At 46.3% G+C, this 15,709-nt stretch overlaps 1 protein-coding gene across 4 annotated transcripts in view; it reads left to right on the top strand.

The window, feature by feature from the left end:
- Window positions 1-15,709, top strand: part of ULK1 (unc-51 like autophagy activating kinase 1) — a 126,018-nt gene that overhangs the window by 30,975 nt on the left and 79,334 nt on the right. For all 4 annotated transcript variants that reach the window (XM_043530038.1, XM_043530036.1, XM_043530037.1 and 1 more), the window contains 2 exons: window positions 15,025-15,057; window positions 15,642-15,678. In XM_043530038.1, the coding sequence (XP_043385973.1) occupies window positions 15,025-15,057; window positions 15,642-15,678 (70 nt within the window). The remainder of the gene's footprint in view (window positions 1-15,024; window positions 15,058-15,641; window positions 15,679-15,709) is intronic.

Below are 15,709 nucleotides of genomic sequence, written 5' to 3'. Positions count from 1 at the left end.
AACATAGTGCAAAGTTGCCCTAACACAGCTACCCCAATGTCCTATTCCCGTCCGGTCTGTGTAGACGCTAATGATCATGTTAAGTATCAGAGAGGTAGCCGTGTTAGTCTGTATCCACAAAAACAACAAGGAGTCCGTTGACACCTTAAAGACGAACAGATTTATTTGGGCATAAACTTTCCTGGGTAAAAAACCCACTTCTTCAGATGATCTTGTCCTTTTTTGCAAAGAGAAGGGTTTGCTATATAGATGCTATATAGAATCTAATTCAGGACATACACCTAATCATGCTGTTACTCCCTCAGGGGACCTACTTAAGTAAGGGGGTTATTAATATTGTCAGTAATTCGGTGTGTCCATCACTGCAGCATCAGGCACATCACAGGGAAAGCAAATGTAACCCACACACCTCCTGGGTGTGGTGTTCTGTCCTATCTAGTGGCACTGAGACCACTTAGAGAGAGAGATTAATGAGTTTGCTCTACAGCCTTATCTAACAGCTGGTTGGCTTTTAGCTCATGCGGTACAGGCTCATGTACTAAGCTCCAGAGGTCCCAGGTTTGATCCCACCCGCCGATGACTGGGGTCTGTCGGCGTTAAACAGACATCGCTCACTAACTAGGAACCGGAAAAGAGACCCCACCTTAGTTCCCCCCACGCTACCGCAAAGGCTTGGCCGAAAAATTGCACCTTGCTTTCGTTTCTGGAAAAGCCAGGAGATTCCACCCCCTGGATTGAATGAAAAGGAGACGAAGAGCAGAGCGGCATCAGCCATACTGATGGCCATCCAGGACCAAACCTCCTTGCAGGACTCATGCACATTGAACAGACCACGGGGCAACCGGAAGAAAGGCTGCATGAGAGAAGGCCATTGGGCTAGATGATCAGCTATCCAATGCCAGTCTTGGAAAGGAACAAAGCCAGCAAAGAATGACCTCGTTCTCTCCTTCTGGAGCCTGCTTGTCAGGCAGCAGTGCCTCATAGTCAGTGGGATCAAAGGCTAAAATTAGCGTGGGTGCCTGAATGATGGCCTTTGCTGGAAGGAGATTGGCCAAGTGTGCAGTTTTGGCGGTTTGCCCACATCTTGTATGTGATTTTCCCCCTGCCCCCATATAGGCTCTATCCTTTGACTTGAAATTGGTTTTGTGTGATCTTGTTATCCTTGGGCTTATCCTCATGCACTGCAGGTACCCGCTGCATTGCTCTGGCATCCTTTGTGGTGTTGGCCGATTCCTGTATCACCCGGCGGCAAAGCCACTGCTGTGCCTGGCAGCCTCAGATGCCAGCTAATATTAGGTCTTTTGCTCTTGAGGAATGACTTTTTGACTTTTGTGTCTCAGGACACAGGACTCCCTATGCCGTTTGAAATCCCTAAGAAAACATGCTTTGTCTGAGAGGTGGCACTTCTGAGGTCATTCAGGCCCATCTAAACCCTTCTCTTATTCTGTCCCGAAGTGAAGTTGGCAAATCGCCTTGAGAGTTGGGTGTCACATGCAGGCATATCAGGATGGCCAATCTTCTCTGTGCCTCAGTTGTGGATGGTAATGGTGGGAATCCCTGCTATGCATGGCCACCCTCAACTTCCACACATGGGAAATACCCTGTAGACTGAAGATGGGGTCGGGCTTCATTGCGAAAACCTGGTGAAGATTCCATAGTCTTCCGGAGGAAGGTCTGAGAGTCTAGTGAATCATCATTTCTGTGTTCAGAGGGGTTTAACTTGTACGCAGGTAACTGTTTTTTATAATCTTATGGAACCAACAAAAAATAAATGAATTAAGAGGTCTCCTAAATGTCCACACTCTTCTAAAGGCCAAGGAAACCGCTGGCAAATGTTTCCACTAATTATAACCCTCTGAATAGTGAGGTGATATTTTTAGATGGGGTGGCCTTGTTGCAATTTTGAAATTATGATCACTGTTTTACTCACCATGTTCTTATAGTCCCGTGGCTGGGCCTTCTACCTGTGTTTTCCTCACATGATGCCATGTCCCACACAAGCTGGTGACAGGGAGAGTTAATAGTCTCTGTAGCTTCCTTCTAGAAAAGGCAGCATTACTCAGCCTGTAACGAGAGAGATTAAGGGATGTCTCCAAAGAGTAATTGGACACTGGAGTGTGGTTGTGTTTTGAATTGGACAGTGACGCTCCAGTTACTGTTGAGGTGCTGTTCGTGCTGCTGGTGTTTAGGCTGTGTCAGCATTTCCATGATGACAACTTTCACTATGAAATCTTTGTGATTGGACCATAAAAACATTTAGTCTGAATGGGAAGAGCAGGGCGATTTGGAGTTTGGAGGGCAGCCAGTAGCCTATATGGTATTAGGGTCTCAGGGATGGAGACAAGAGGGGAGAGAAGAGACACCCCACCCCCCACCCCACCGGCTTGTCTACGGTGCCACCTAATGGTGGTGGGGTAAACTCCCCGCACCCAAGAGGAAGGGTTTGGAAAAGGAAGCTGTGGTCTATGGAGAGCAAAATGCTTGTTACTCCCTGGAGAAGGGAGAAGACGGACAGCCCTCGAGGGAGAAGTGGGACCCTGTAAAAAGGCTGGGTAGAGACAGATTTTGTGTCTCATTTATCTTTGTTTGGGTCTTCTGAGGAGATTTTGACAGAAGGTCAAGTGTCCAGCTCACAGATTAACCAAGCAAGTCAAAACATTATCCTTATTTTACAGATGGGAGAAACTGAGTCACAGAGTGGGGAGGTGACATGCCCACAGTCACCCAGCAGGCTAGTGGCAGAGCTGGAAAAAGAACCCAGGTCTCCTGAATCCCAGTCCATGCATTATCCTCTAGGGCACTCATGCTTGAAATGTTGTGTCTGGACAGTTTGAGCATCTAGCTGCCTTGTAGCCAGTAAAGAAGTTAGCATCAGGACAACAGGAGGGATTACGTCATCTGAGCTAGCATCTTAGTAATCAACTAGACATTAAGTATCACTTATAGGGAATGAAAGACGCTGAAGTTAAAGCCTTTATTGATCCTATTTAGCGAAGCATCTTACATCTAAAGAAAGGAAAACCTTCCTGCCTGTTCCAGTCCATCTTTGTATTCCCAGATGGTGGTGAGTGGGAGCTGCTGGTGAGATGAGAAATCACACTGCAGGTATTGAGAGGTGAAGCGGCACGTACACAGAGACAAAAAGAGAGAGTTCCAATTTGTAGTTGTGTAACCAATACAGTCTCTAATCCCTTCTTAATGTACACGTCGCCAAACAAGTGGGGAATCATACTGGCTGGAGGCTTTTTCAGACTGGTCCGAATGTGTTTTCCTGTGAAAATCTAGTCGGCACATGATGTATCTTGTAATGCAGCAGCCAGCAAAGGAACATTGAGATGAGTTATTTCTTCTCTCCCATTCCTTGCTGTTAAACTGCTGGACGTTTAAGGCTCTGGTACTCTCTAGCTTCTGACTCTGTCAGTTTTCTCGTATACGAAGGCCCAGACTTGTTCTAAGAGAGAATCTTGTTTCTCTGTTATAATCAGTATTTCACAGTGACGTGAAGTACATTTGATTTCCAGAAACAGACACTTGAAAACTAGGGATATAGTAAACAATCATAAAAAGGGAAATTTACAAAGGCCAGTTAGTCATTGATAGTCTCTCATCAACTCTCATTGATAGTCCGGTAGGAGTTGGGTGGTTGGACTCAGGTCTGCACAGTGCAGTGTAGTTGCTGGAGCCCCAGCTTGGGAACAGGGTTGCAAATGAGTGTAGACTCTCAAGTCCTATGTTAACAAATCCAGGGTTTGCTAACTTGGGTTCTACTAATCCTGGGCCTACATTGCAGGGTAGATATACTCTTACAGGCTTCTAGGGCCTGGAGAAGGAGAGACTCTTGTTTGAAGGGATGGCTACATTTTGGAAGACTTGTCAGTCAGAAGGTGATGGATGGTCTCCTTCAGGTGAACTGAGGTTTCACCTGGTTGGGGGCCACCAGGAAAGCAGAAAGGTGTTGCTTTCATTTGGCTAAACTGGTCATTACGTCGTCTTGCAAATAATAATTAAATGGACATTAGACTATTTATCTTGAAGGGTTTTCAACCAACATGCAACCAGACACTGAGAACAGCTGCCTAGGGAATTATTTATATGTGGAGCACTTTCCTTCTTTTCATGAAATCCACTTAGAAACTTGAGAATTGTTTTTCCTATTGACTTCGGGTCACGTTGTCCCATCCGTTTCATAAGCAGAAGGTACATGGTATGTGGAAGGGACACTGCTGCTTTATACTTCTGCTGATCCCACAGAAGCCCATCTACAAGGGTTCCCTGAGATCTGTAGGGGCAAATGGAGGTGGCACTGTTCCTTCTTCTGATCACCTCCATGTGTCAGCACCTTCCTTCCCCCAAGAGGTGTTCTGGGTCCAGCTGTCACTGAGGGAGATGGGAGTGTGTGGACAAAGTGTGACCAAGAGTCAGCGTGGAAGTATAACGCCGACAGACCCTGGTCATCGTCGGGTGGGATTGAACCGGGGACCTTTGGAGCTTAGTGCCCAAGCCTCTAGTGCATGACCTAAAACTCAACTGGTTATTAGCTAAGGCTGTAGAGCAGACTCATTTAACTCTCTCTAAGTGGTCTTGGTGCCCCTCGATGGGACAGAACACCACACCCAGGTGTGTGGGTTACAGACGCACAAACCCTCTGTGTGGGTGGTTGCAGGCCTCACAACCCAGTAAGATCTGGCACTGAGGTATCTGAACTCTTGTGCCTTCGTCGGGAGAAGGCTTTTCTAGTTGGCTAGTGTAGGTCTTAATTAGGGCTGAATTTGAAGTATGCTGGGCCTGGATCCACCAAAACCTTGGAAAATGTGCTCCAGGATGGTGAGTGGAATCTATGATGTGACCCCCAGCTGCTCTCTGCTTTCCACCCCCCACATAAGCTCTTTTGTTTCCTGGAGTATATGAGGTGATATGGGTGTGTCTCCTCTTCCCGGTGCAGGACTTCTGCCAGAAGCAGGTGGCAGCCACACCGCCTGCTGCACGCTTGGTGGTGCCTGGCTGGTCCACTCCAGCTGCAGGGCCTGGATCACAAAGGTCCTTCCTGAAACTTGCCCCTGTTGATATGTCTTTAAAGCTGTGTGCGGGTGCAGTGGCACTGCCGTGTTACCATGTATCCGTGCAGAGAGAGTGTTATGTTCTAGTAAACCAGCTAATATTAACTTAGTGTTTTCTCCGCTTCATCTCTCCCCTCCCCCCCACCTCCCACGTTGGGTTTCTTTTGCATCTAAATGAATGTTTGCCTTCCCAATAGCTTGTTTAAAAATATTCCTCAATTCTTTACTGCCGGGGAAATGAAGGAGGTGAATGGTAGGAGCAAGGTGCCGGTGGCAGCCATGTGGATGAACAGGGTAGCATGGGGACACGCTCCAGGGTGTTGCTGCACGTTAGGCCAAAAGTCATGTGAATGTTTTCCAGCCATGTTTATTTTATAGCCACTTAGAGAAAGGTGGTTATTGATAAGTGCTCCTGCTATTCAGATCAACGTGGCTATTGTCTCTTTTCTTGCTTCAGTCCAAATGCTTGCATCAAGACAGAGCACTCCTTCCATAACACCAACCTTCCCTCCTCTTTTTAGAGGGTAGCCTATTCAGTCCGAGCTCAGAGGGTGGGAGGAGCGAGGTTTAACCGTTCCCTCCTGTCTAAGGATGTAGGTTCCATCACCCCAGTCCATCCAGCTAGTAACAGGGACCTACACACTAGCTGCAGGCTTTTCAGGCAAGAAAGGGACAGGACCTGCTAAGTGGGGTTCCTTGCTCTATCCACAGATGATCTAGAATTCACTCCTACGATCTTCCTAACACTGAGCCAGCGGCTGAGTAGGAGAGAGATGAAAAGACTATGGGTTTGTCTATGCTACAGTTAAACCCCTGCGGCTGGCCCATGTCAGCTGACTGGGCTCGTGGGGCTGCAGGGCTATAATGCTGGAGCCTGAGCTCTGGGACCCTGTCCCCCTTGCATCTGCACTGCACTTTCACGGCCTGACACAGGCCAGCCGTGGGTGTTTATCTGCAGTGTAGACATACCCACCGTGTTCCAGAGGCAGCCAGGGCACCAGAGTCCACTGATTACACCAACAAAAGAAAAGGGTGCGGTATGATGCAGGGCCCGTCCATAGGGTCCCTGCAGAGAGTCGAGGAGGTAACGTTAGGTCGGGTGGCCAGCCTGAGCCTGAGAAGGGGCCAGAATTTACCAGTGTACATTGCCAAAGAGCCACAGTAATACGTCAGCAGTCCCCCATCAGCTCCAGCCCCCCAGCACCTCCCGCCCACCGGCAGCCCTGCCAGTCAGCACTTCCCACCTGCCGCAATCAGCTGTTTCACGTGCGCAGGAGGCTTTGGTGGGGAGGAGTGAGGGCATGGCAGACTCGGGGGAAGGGAGCAGGGGCCTTGGGGGAAGGTATGGAGTGGGGGCAGGGCTTGGTCAGAGATGGGGGTTGAGCAGTGGGCACCACCCGGCCCACTGGAAAGTTGGCATCTGTAGCTCCAGCCCCGGAGTCAGCGCCTATGCAAGGAGCTGCATATTAACCTCTGAAGAGCTGCATGCGGCTCCGGAGCCACAGGTTGGCCACCCTTGCGTTAGGTGATGATTTTTTGTTTTTAAGTTCGGCTTGTATCAAACATTCTTTCCCCGCACCCATTTAATAACCCTTAGGCTGGGCTCTGAACTATACTGTAGGCTTCTCCTTTTGTTGGTGCAATCAGTGGGCCCTCATGAGAATCTCATTCATAACAGATGGCCTATATATCCCTGGCTATCTTTACTCAGCAGCTGTCTCCAGATAGTTTGGGAGGCCGTAGTGCATTCTGCATCTGTTGTAAGAAGCAGGAGCCTTCGCAGCCAGAGGAAAAGCTCCCAAGCCAGGAGGTCCTTTGCATTTGGGTTTGTCTGTGGGAGCTGATGGGGTGTTGACTGCATGATCTATCTCCATAAGATTCCTTTGCACCCATGAGTGGAAGTATTCCTGTTAGCAAGGCTATCTTCGGCCCTCTGGGGTGACTACAGAACTGTATTTGTCCTGTAAAAGAAACTTTACCGGCAAGAAAAGTTTTCAGAAACTATACTTCATGGCCAATAAAGTGACAACCTCTCAGTGACGTTTTATTAGCTAGAAGGTTTTTGGTGTGGACAGTGCTTTTTCATTCATTGATTTCTAGGCCTGGCCTATGGGAACTGCTTTGTTGAACGTTGTGTTATGTACAGTAATTGTAGCTGTTCTGCCTGTGTGATCTTTTCTATACAGAAGTGCATGGTTCAGGTAATTTCCAGGATAGGTTGTGTCTCCATTTGTTACTGATTCCATCCCGAATAGACTATCTCTGTAAATGTAGATCCCGATTCAAGCCCATTGAAGTCAATGGAAAGGCACTCACTGACTTCAGTGGCAGTTGGATTAGGTGCTTAATGCTTTTGTGAGGTACCTGATTGACAGCTCTGGAGGCTGAAGTCTTCTAGGTTATCTCCACCAGCCTACATAAATGACTTGCCTAGAGGCTTTGTTGTTTTGTAGTGTGAAGTTAGTTTACACTGGAGTCATGTCATATAAGGTGGTTTTGAATGTGAAGGCCTTTGTAGTCCACATTTAGTGACACCATTCATCTGTGAATTTTACATATTGGGGTTGGTTATGAGATTTGGTCACTACCAGTCTGGGCCAGACTGGTGTAGAGTTCTGTAAGTTGTTACTATTTTGGTGGTCTCAGTGGAATGATTTTAGAGTCTGTGCACATCTGAGTTGACTGTTGTCCACATTGTCAAACCATCCTCACGATGGGCCACTGGTGCATGTGTGTTACCGGTCCCTGCTCTGTGCCTGATCCACAGAGGATGCGAGTCTCTTACGGCTCCAGCTGCCAGCCGGGACACCTTGGCTGTCTAGCTCAAACTGTAGCATCTCCTGCTATTAGCTCTGGAGGTCCTGAGTTCAGTCCCTGCTGTGTGAACCAAGATGGCGGCCATCATGCTGGGCATCTCTGAGGAGAGACCAAGGATATCCTTGGCATCAGTCTGGCCTAACCCTTCCTTTCCCCGGAGTGGTCTGTTCAGGTCAGTGCTGAGACCCATTAATGGCAGATTTTTCTCTCCCTTGATGTCTAGTTTGTGTCTGAGAAGGAGGAATTTTAAGAATAGGCCCCATACAGCAATCCCTGGTGACTTTCAAGTTCTGGATTTTGTAGCTGTCAAATGTTTTAAATTCCTGATGGCAAACTTTTAATACAGGATTAAAAAGCCATTTACACAAAGGCAGTGAGTGTGTGAACTTCCTTGTCCATGCTGCTGCTATGTATTTCTTTTCTACTCTGTTCAAACTTACTAGGGTCTTTCTATGAAAGGAAAGGTGGGCTGTATATTTTTTTTCTGGTCTCCTGTTGTCCCCAGTCCCATACAGACCAGTGTAAATAGTGCATTATTGAATGGGGTTGTCATAGTTGCAAGAAAAATGACACCTCTACCTTTTGTCTCCTAACCATTGTGTTAAATTTGGCTGTACGCCAGGCTCCAGGATAGAGACAGGAGAATGATGGCATTGTGAGAGCAAACATCCTTGATGGATGTGTTTTTTTTAAAGCAGTGGTATGAGGATGACAAACTAGGTCAGGAAAAACTAATTTTGATATGTCTGCTTCACTTTTGATATGCCACCTTCCAGTCTGTCTGGAAGGGGAATGTAAAGGGTCACACTATTGTTAGGCCTTAGATGTTGTAACAAACTGAACCATCCTTGATAGCTTTCCACAATTGGACAACATTAAGGATTCCAGCACAGTGCTGGTCTACAGCAACTTCTGCTGCACTGCTAAATTAAAATCATGTTTCCTTAACTATTGGGTTGTCTCTCCCAGTGCGTGCGTGTTGGTTTGTAGACAGTAAATTGTCAGTAACTATGTCCCTCCCCTTTCCTTATTTTTAACACTCAGTTAAAGAGAAACTTCACTGCTAGAGTGTCCAATAGCAGAACAACAATCCAGGGTGATTCATAGTCCTGCTGAACGCCTCTGGCGGTGTCCCTGAGACACTATACCTATATACGTATTGCACGTAAGCGGATTGCAGTCAGTGGGCTGCTGTTGCCTGAGAAGGGGCAGAAGTGAAGGTGTTGTCTCCATGTATTTTTTCCCTCAACTAGTGGCAAAATTAGCTGCTGCTACAGAAACTGGCAAACACGAGCAAGAGGCCCTAAGTAGAGCATTTTGTACACTAACTCTGCAATGGAATAAAGAACTGGAATAGCATTCTCAGGATTGACGTGCAAGTGAATGTTCTGGGCACTTTAGTTTGCTTCAAAGAGCCCAAAGAGGTTGGTAGGCCCAAAGTCTGGCCTGCCGTATTTTTCCTTGTTTTGTTTCTTAATGAACAAAACCCACCTGCACTGGAGGGATGACAAGTGAAAAGAAACACAGGTTTTGGTTCTGAACTTCCAAGGGTTTTTGTAAATGAGTTTTAAAAGAGAGAATATTTGGAGTCTTGTTAAACTACTCCATCTATTATAATCCCAGTGACAGTGAGTTTTCCCCAAGCAAAGTGTATGACCGTAGTTTGGCTTTGGGGATCTTCAGCATGATACCCCAGACCCGCCTGATGACTTAAACAATGCTGGCTAAGATGGCTAAAAGTATGGAAAGCCTCCTGGCGTGTACTTGTAAACCCCCTCTAGATAACTAAATTTCAAATGCAACCCTGCCTCAAGCCCCATTCAGTTTGTTCCCTGACTCCAGACACAGCCCAGCTACAGAGAAGCTGTGAGCTATGCTCATGTGAAATGTTTGCGTCATAAATGGAAGATTTCAGAGTAACAGCCATGTTAGTCTGTATTCGCAAAAAGAAAAGGAGGACTTGTGGCACCTTAGAGACTAACCAATTTATTTGAGCATGAGCTTTCGTGAGCTACAGCTCACTTCATGGGATGCATGCTGTGGAAATCGCACAAGACATTTTATACACAGACACCATGAAACAATGCCTCCTCCCACCCCACTCTCCTGCTGGTAATAGCTTATCTAAAGTGATCATCAAGGTGGTCCATTTCCAGCACAAATCCAGGTTTTCTCACCCTCCGCCCTCCCACAAACAAACTCTCTCTCTTGCTGGTAATAGCCCATCCAAAGTGACCACTGTCTTCACAATGCATATGATAATCAATGTGGGCCATTTCCTGCAGAAATCCAGGTTCTCTCACCCCCCTCCAAAAACCACACACACAAACTCACTCTCCTGCTGGTAATAGCCTATCCAAAGTGACCACTCTCCCTACAACCTGCATGAAAATCAAAGTGGGCCATTTCCAGCACAAATCCAGGTTTTCTCACTCCCCCACCCCCATACTCACACAAACTCACTCTCCTGCTGGATGAGCTATTGCCAGCAGGAGAGTGAGTTTGTGTGTGTGTGTGGGGGGGGGTGAGAAAACCTGGATTTGTGCTGGAAATGGCCCACCTTGATTATCATGCACATTGTAGGGGGAGTGGTCACTTCGGATGAGCTATTACCAGCAGGAGAGTGAGTTTGTGTGAGTATGGGGGTGGGGGATTGAGAAAACCTGGATTTGTGCTGGAAATGGCCCACCTTGATTATCATGCACATTGTAGGGGGAGTGGTCACTTCGGATGAGCTATTACCAGCAGGAGAGTGAGTTTGTGTGAGTATGGGGGTGGGGGAGTGAGAGAACCTGGATTTCTGCAGGAAATGGCCCACATTGATTATCATATGCATTGTGTAGACAGTGGTCACTTTGGATGGGCTATTACCAGCAAGAGAGTGAGTTTGTTTGTGGGAGGGCGGAGGGTGAGAAAACCTGGATTTGTGCTGGAAATGGCCCAACTTGATGATCACTTTAGATAAGCTATTACCAGCAGGAGAGTGGGGTGGGAGGAGGCATTGTTTCATGGTGTCTGTGTATAAAATGTCTTGTGCGATTTTCCACAGCATGCATCCGATGAAGTGAGCTGTAGCTCACGAAAGCTCATGCTCAAATAAATTGGTTAGTCTCTAAGGTGCCACAAGTCCTCCTTTTCTTTTATAAATGGAAGAGTGACACACACAACACATTTTGGATTATGAATCTGTAGCTTTTTAAAAAATGGAAACGCTGGGAGACCCTTTCACTTTCCATTGGAAATGATGGATGATTGCGCACAATCTTAGCTTGAATTTGCATCAAACCTGATCTATAGCAGAAATGTCATACTGCTTCCTAGCGAGGTTTGAAACACACCGACAATGCTGTCGCTGGAGGAGGGACACTGTATCTCTTAATTAGAGCAGCTAGAAGCTTGCTGTCTGACGAGTGACTTTCAGGTATTTCTTTGCTTCTTCTGCCTCCTAGGCTGGAATGGTAAAACCTGAAGCACACTCTGTTGCCAGGCAAGTTGAATGGAGTGTCGTGTATGCACACTAACTACCGAACCAAATCCTCTTCTGTTACATTTCCACTGACTTCAAGACAAATTACGAAGGTGGAAGACCAAATTATACAATAACCTAACAGATCTGTCCCATCCATACTAGCTCTTGTCTCATCAATGATAAGAGGGTTTTCCAAGCATGTATGGTGCTTAACTTGCATAAACTAGAATATGCCTCCATCAGTGGTGTGCTGCACTGGTAATGAATTAATCCTCCCAACACCCTGGCTAGTTAAGTAAGCAGCGTTGTTTTACAGGCAGAGAGATTAAGGCACAAAGAGGTTAAAGGGCCTTGATTCTTTTTTTCAGATGTTCTGATCTCTCACGGGTTTCAGCTGAAGTTCATGCCTGTTGATGGGTGTTCAGCCTTTCTGAAAATTGGGTGCCAAGTGACTGTCTCTGGCTATTCAGGAAGCTTGTGTTACATCTGGGAGTAATCCTCAGACCCTCCGACTCCTGATCGGTGCTGGAAGCACAGACCGTTTTGAATAGAATGTGAAAGCAGGTTGGGTCGAAGTGTGCGTTTCTTTTCAATGCAGGGGCTGGAATCCAGGCCCTGTCTCATGCAGTTGTTGTCCTAGACAGAAATGCAATAGAGACACTCTCGAAAGTATCGCAGTAAATTGGTCATTGGCCGAACACAAGAGACCTTTTAAAATTCAGCTTGGCCTGGTAACTGGAACAGCTGTGAAAGCCGCAAACTGCCAGCCCTTTGGTCTGGTGAGCACTTTGAACCTGGGGAGCCGTTGGAACACACACTGCCAGGCTGCTGATCATTTGCATCCCCTCTTAAATACATTGTTGGGGGAAGGCCGCTTACTTTGCATGTTTCTGTTTCTTGGCTTCTATGCAGGTAGTTAGAGATCAACTAAAATATATTTAACTCTTGCTTGCAACCCTTGAAACTCTAAATGTCATTTCCACCACACTTCTGAACCTGAACTACTAAGAGGTGGGCGAGGCCCTGACAAAAGGAGCTGTTATGACAGACTTGACAGACTGCAGAATCCTTTGAGCAGGCAGGGATGAAAGGAGCAATGAGGAGGGGCTGGGGGCTGCTTTTAAAGCTCAAATTTTTGAGGGGGGGGGTGTGAAGATTGACGCTTTTTGAAGCCCTGCAAAATGAGGGGAACAGTGTGGCAAATGCTGAATGATTTGGTAGCTAAGGCTTTGGACTGGGACAAGGTAGAGGGGCTCAGTTCCTTGCTCTGCCCCAGATGTCAAAGTACCTCCACGTAAATAAGTTGTTGCAACCTTTGTTTTCCTGTGCCAGGTCTTACTTGAGCTGAGAGTGGCTTTTAGGATGTGGACAGGTATTTCCTCAGCTTGATTTAAGAGAGACACAGCAAGACCCATTTAAGGAGTCTGTAAATAGACAGAGGTGGGGACCTTGAGGCAGGGAGGGTGAAGAAGAGCCTCTGGCTGATGATTATTTAGGGTAACATTTTCAGAAGTGACTTCGGTGCCTAAGGCTAATGCACCTACGTTAGGCACTTCTGAAAAATGTTATCCTTAAATTAATAACATTTTTGGGTGTGTTCTTGTACAGGTGCCCAGAGCTTAGAATAGGCATGTTATTAGCAACTGAATGCCACTGACTACTGAGTTTTGCAAATGCTCTCACAGTTAGTTACCTTGTCCTGTCCCCACCCTGTGCTGCGTCTTGTCATAGTCCTAGACTGTGAGCTCTCAGGGGCAGGGACAGTCTGTGTTGTACTTGTTTGTACAGTTTCTAGCACAATGGCGCTCTGAGGGGGGTCCAGAGGCAATACTTCAATAATAATATGTTAAAGGAGACACAAGAGTGACAAGGAAAAACTAGGGCCATTATTAAAGAATGGATGTCACATTTTCCTTAATAATTGTCCCATTTTTGAAGACCATATTGCTCGTTCCATAGAGGGCCTGAGCAGGATTTAAACTCCTCTGGGAATTTGGAAGAGCTTGTATCGTTGGTTAAGTCTAGGTTGCCCTACTCTGATAGAAAATACTAGCGTAGCTACTATTATCATGGTTCTACTGAATCTGTTACTTCCTTCATAACGTCTGTCTGGCTTTTGCTGGGGCAAGGAGGTTGAGAATAACCCATTCATCAGGGGGGTAGTAAGGGTAACACCTCTGGCCTACCCTCTCATGGCAATTCCATGTAGTTAGGAGTGAGAAGCTGCTAGCATTGAACTACTGTGTAAATAGATGCTCCCTTCAATGTATTCTTCTAAACAGCCTTCTCCATTCTGAACACTGCTCCATCGGGCCCCATACTTGTACAGTGCAAAGCCAAGACTGGGGACTGATAGAGAGGGCATTTAAGGTGGGAGAGAGCATTCCAAGGCAGTGCACATAACAAACTCTCGAAGAACAACTGTCCATTTGGGATTTGATGCCAGACTTGGCTCTCACAAAGTTCCACATTTGGAGAGAACCTTAGCTGCATGCTGACATCAAGCCCTTTAATGTGTTGGTGTCTTTAAATATTGCTCTATGTTCATGTTTGTTTAGAAATAAGGCAAAAAAGCTACACTGCTCAACCAAGACTTCAATTTGAACTTACAATCTGTGTGAACACAGCATGGTGTGATAAGGTGCACAGTTGCACTAGGATTCCCTGGTGCCTTGCTTACATTCTAAGGCCTCAGAGGAAAGGCCAAACGCCACCAGCAGGCTGGGAAGGGCTGGTTTTCTGTATGTCCTTGATTACTGAGTCATGTTATTGTTAGAATGAAATGTGTCCCAGAGTCATGCCTGCATCTTGGCTACTGGTTCAGGGGCTGATTCTTTAGTAGCTCCTGGAATCCTTAATTATTCTTTTTTTTCCCCCTTAACAACTCCTTTAAGATAAATTTTAATTAGAAATGTCTCCAACCAAAAGCCCAAGATTTGAACACTTTGAACTTGATAAGAGTTTAGATCAACATTTGTGTTCTGCCCTCCAACCTCCACAGTGGGCAAAACCAAGACTTTTCCTCCAAACACACCTGAGCTAGAGGGGTTGAAATGCAGATCCCAATTCTGTGTTTCAGCACCACCTCCAGTTCTGAGCTAAGTTGCACGTTTCCTTTCCCCTTCCCTCACATAGGTGCTCCTTGTATGGAAATAGATGCTGGTAATCCCTGGGAGCCCTAAAGGAATACCAAGACCAATGCTGGAAGAAGAGACTTGCATTGTTAAAGAGATATGCTCTCAGAAATGAATAACTTGCTCAACTCTGTGTGAAAAATGGGTTACCTAGGGAGATGGTGGAATCTCCAGCCTTAGAGGTTTTTAAGGCCTGGCTTGACAAAGCCTTGACTGGGATGATTTAGTTCGTGTTGGTCCTGCTTTGAGCAGGGGATTGGACTAGATGATGTCCTGAGGTCTCTTCCAACCCTAATATTCTGTGAAATACTTGGCGCTTACATAGCATTTTAATCGGCACACTTCGTCTTCATTAATTAATCCTCGTAATGCCCATTGCAAGGAAGATCTGTGATAGTTTCCCATCCCCAGTTTGGGGATCATGAGGCAGAGAGGAGGTTTTACCCCCCAAAACTACTAACTTATTTTTTTCCTTCAGGTGCACAATAGCGCTAACTTTTCTGACCTTCAAATGCTTAAATCTTTTGGTTTTTTTCCTTTTCCCCAGGAACTGGCAAACTCTGTCTACTTGGTTATGGAGGTGAGTTATTCTGATACCCTTACAAAGCGGATAGACCTTTTATGTGGATAGGGCTTCCCTGCTGCATGGTCTAGTTGGCGCTCCTCTTGCTATCGAATCTGCAGGTGCACGTCCGTGAGGCTGAAGGGGGTGAAGAACACTAAGTTCAAGCATAACAGAGCTCAAGCCCTAGGGTGTTTTTAATCTCTCTATTGCCGGAATGCCCGTTTAGCACAGGCTTGACTGGGAAGACTTTTTATTTTGAAGGGGAATATACGTTACCACCTACTATTCACTAATGAGCAATTTCATAGAAAGAACAACTTCTCCACACGTTTATAGTTGTAGAGCTGCCAAACCTCATATATACTCTATGTTCTCTTCTAACTGAGATCTCACTGGACGTTTCCTTACTGGCGAGGGAGCATAATTGAGTGAGCTTTGAACACTTACTCGTAGTCACTCCCAGGTTCCTTTCCTGATCCCATGATATAAACATCATTATGGAGTTCCCATTTTACTTAATTTTGCTTCCTCCGGTTCTTTAAATCTTTGCCAACCTGTCCAATGCTGACTAAACTTCTGTTGTTCTCTTCTGTTTCCAGTACTGCAATGGTGGTGACCTGGCTGATTACCTGCACAGTAAGTAGACCAAAGGGGAGGACATCCTTTA

The sequence above is a fragment of the Chelonia mydas genome, chromosome 15, assembly GCF_015237465.2.
Source record: "Chelonia mydas isolate rCheMyd1 chromosome 15, rCheMyd1.pri.v2, whole genome shotgun sequence".
Classification (NCBI taxonomy): Eukaryota; Metazoa; Chordata; order Testudines; family Cheloniidae; genus Chelonia; species Chelonia mydas.
The sequence above is the reverse complement of the archived record's forward strand: the minus strand, read 5'-3'. Positions and strand labels throughout refer to the sequence as shown.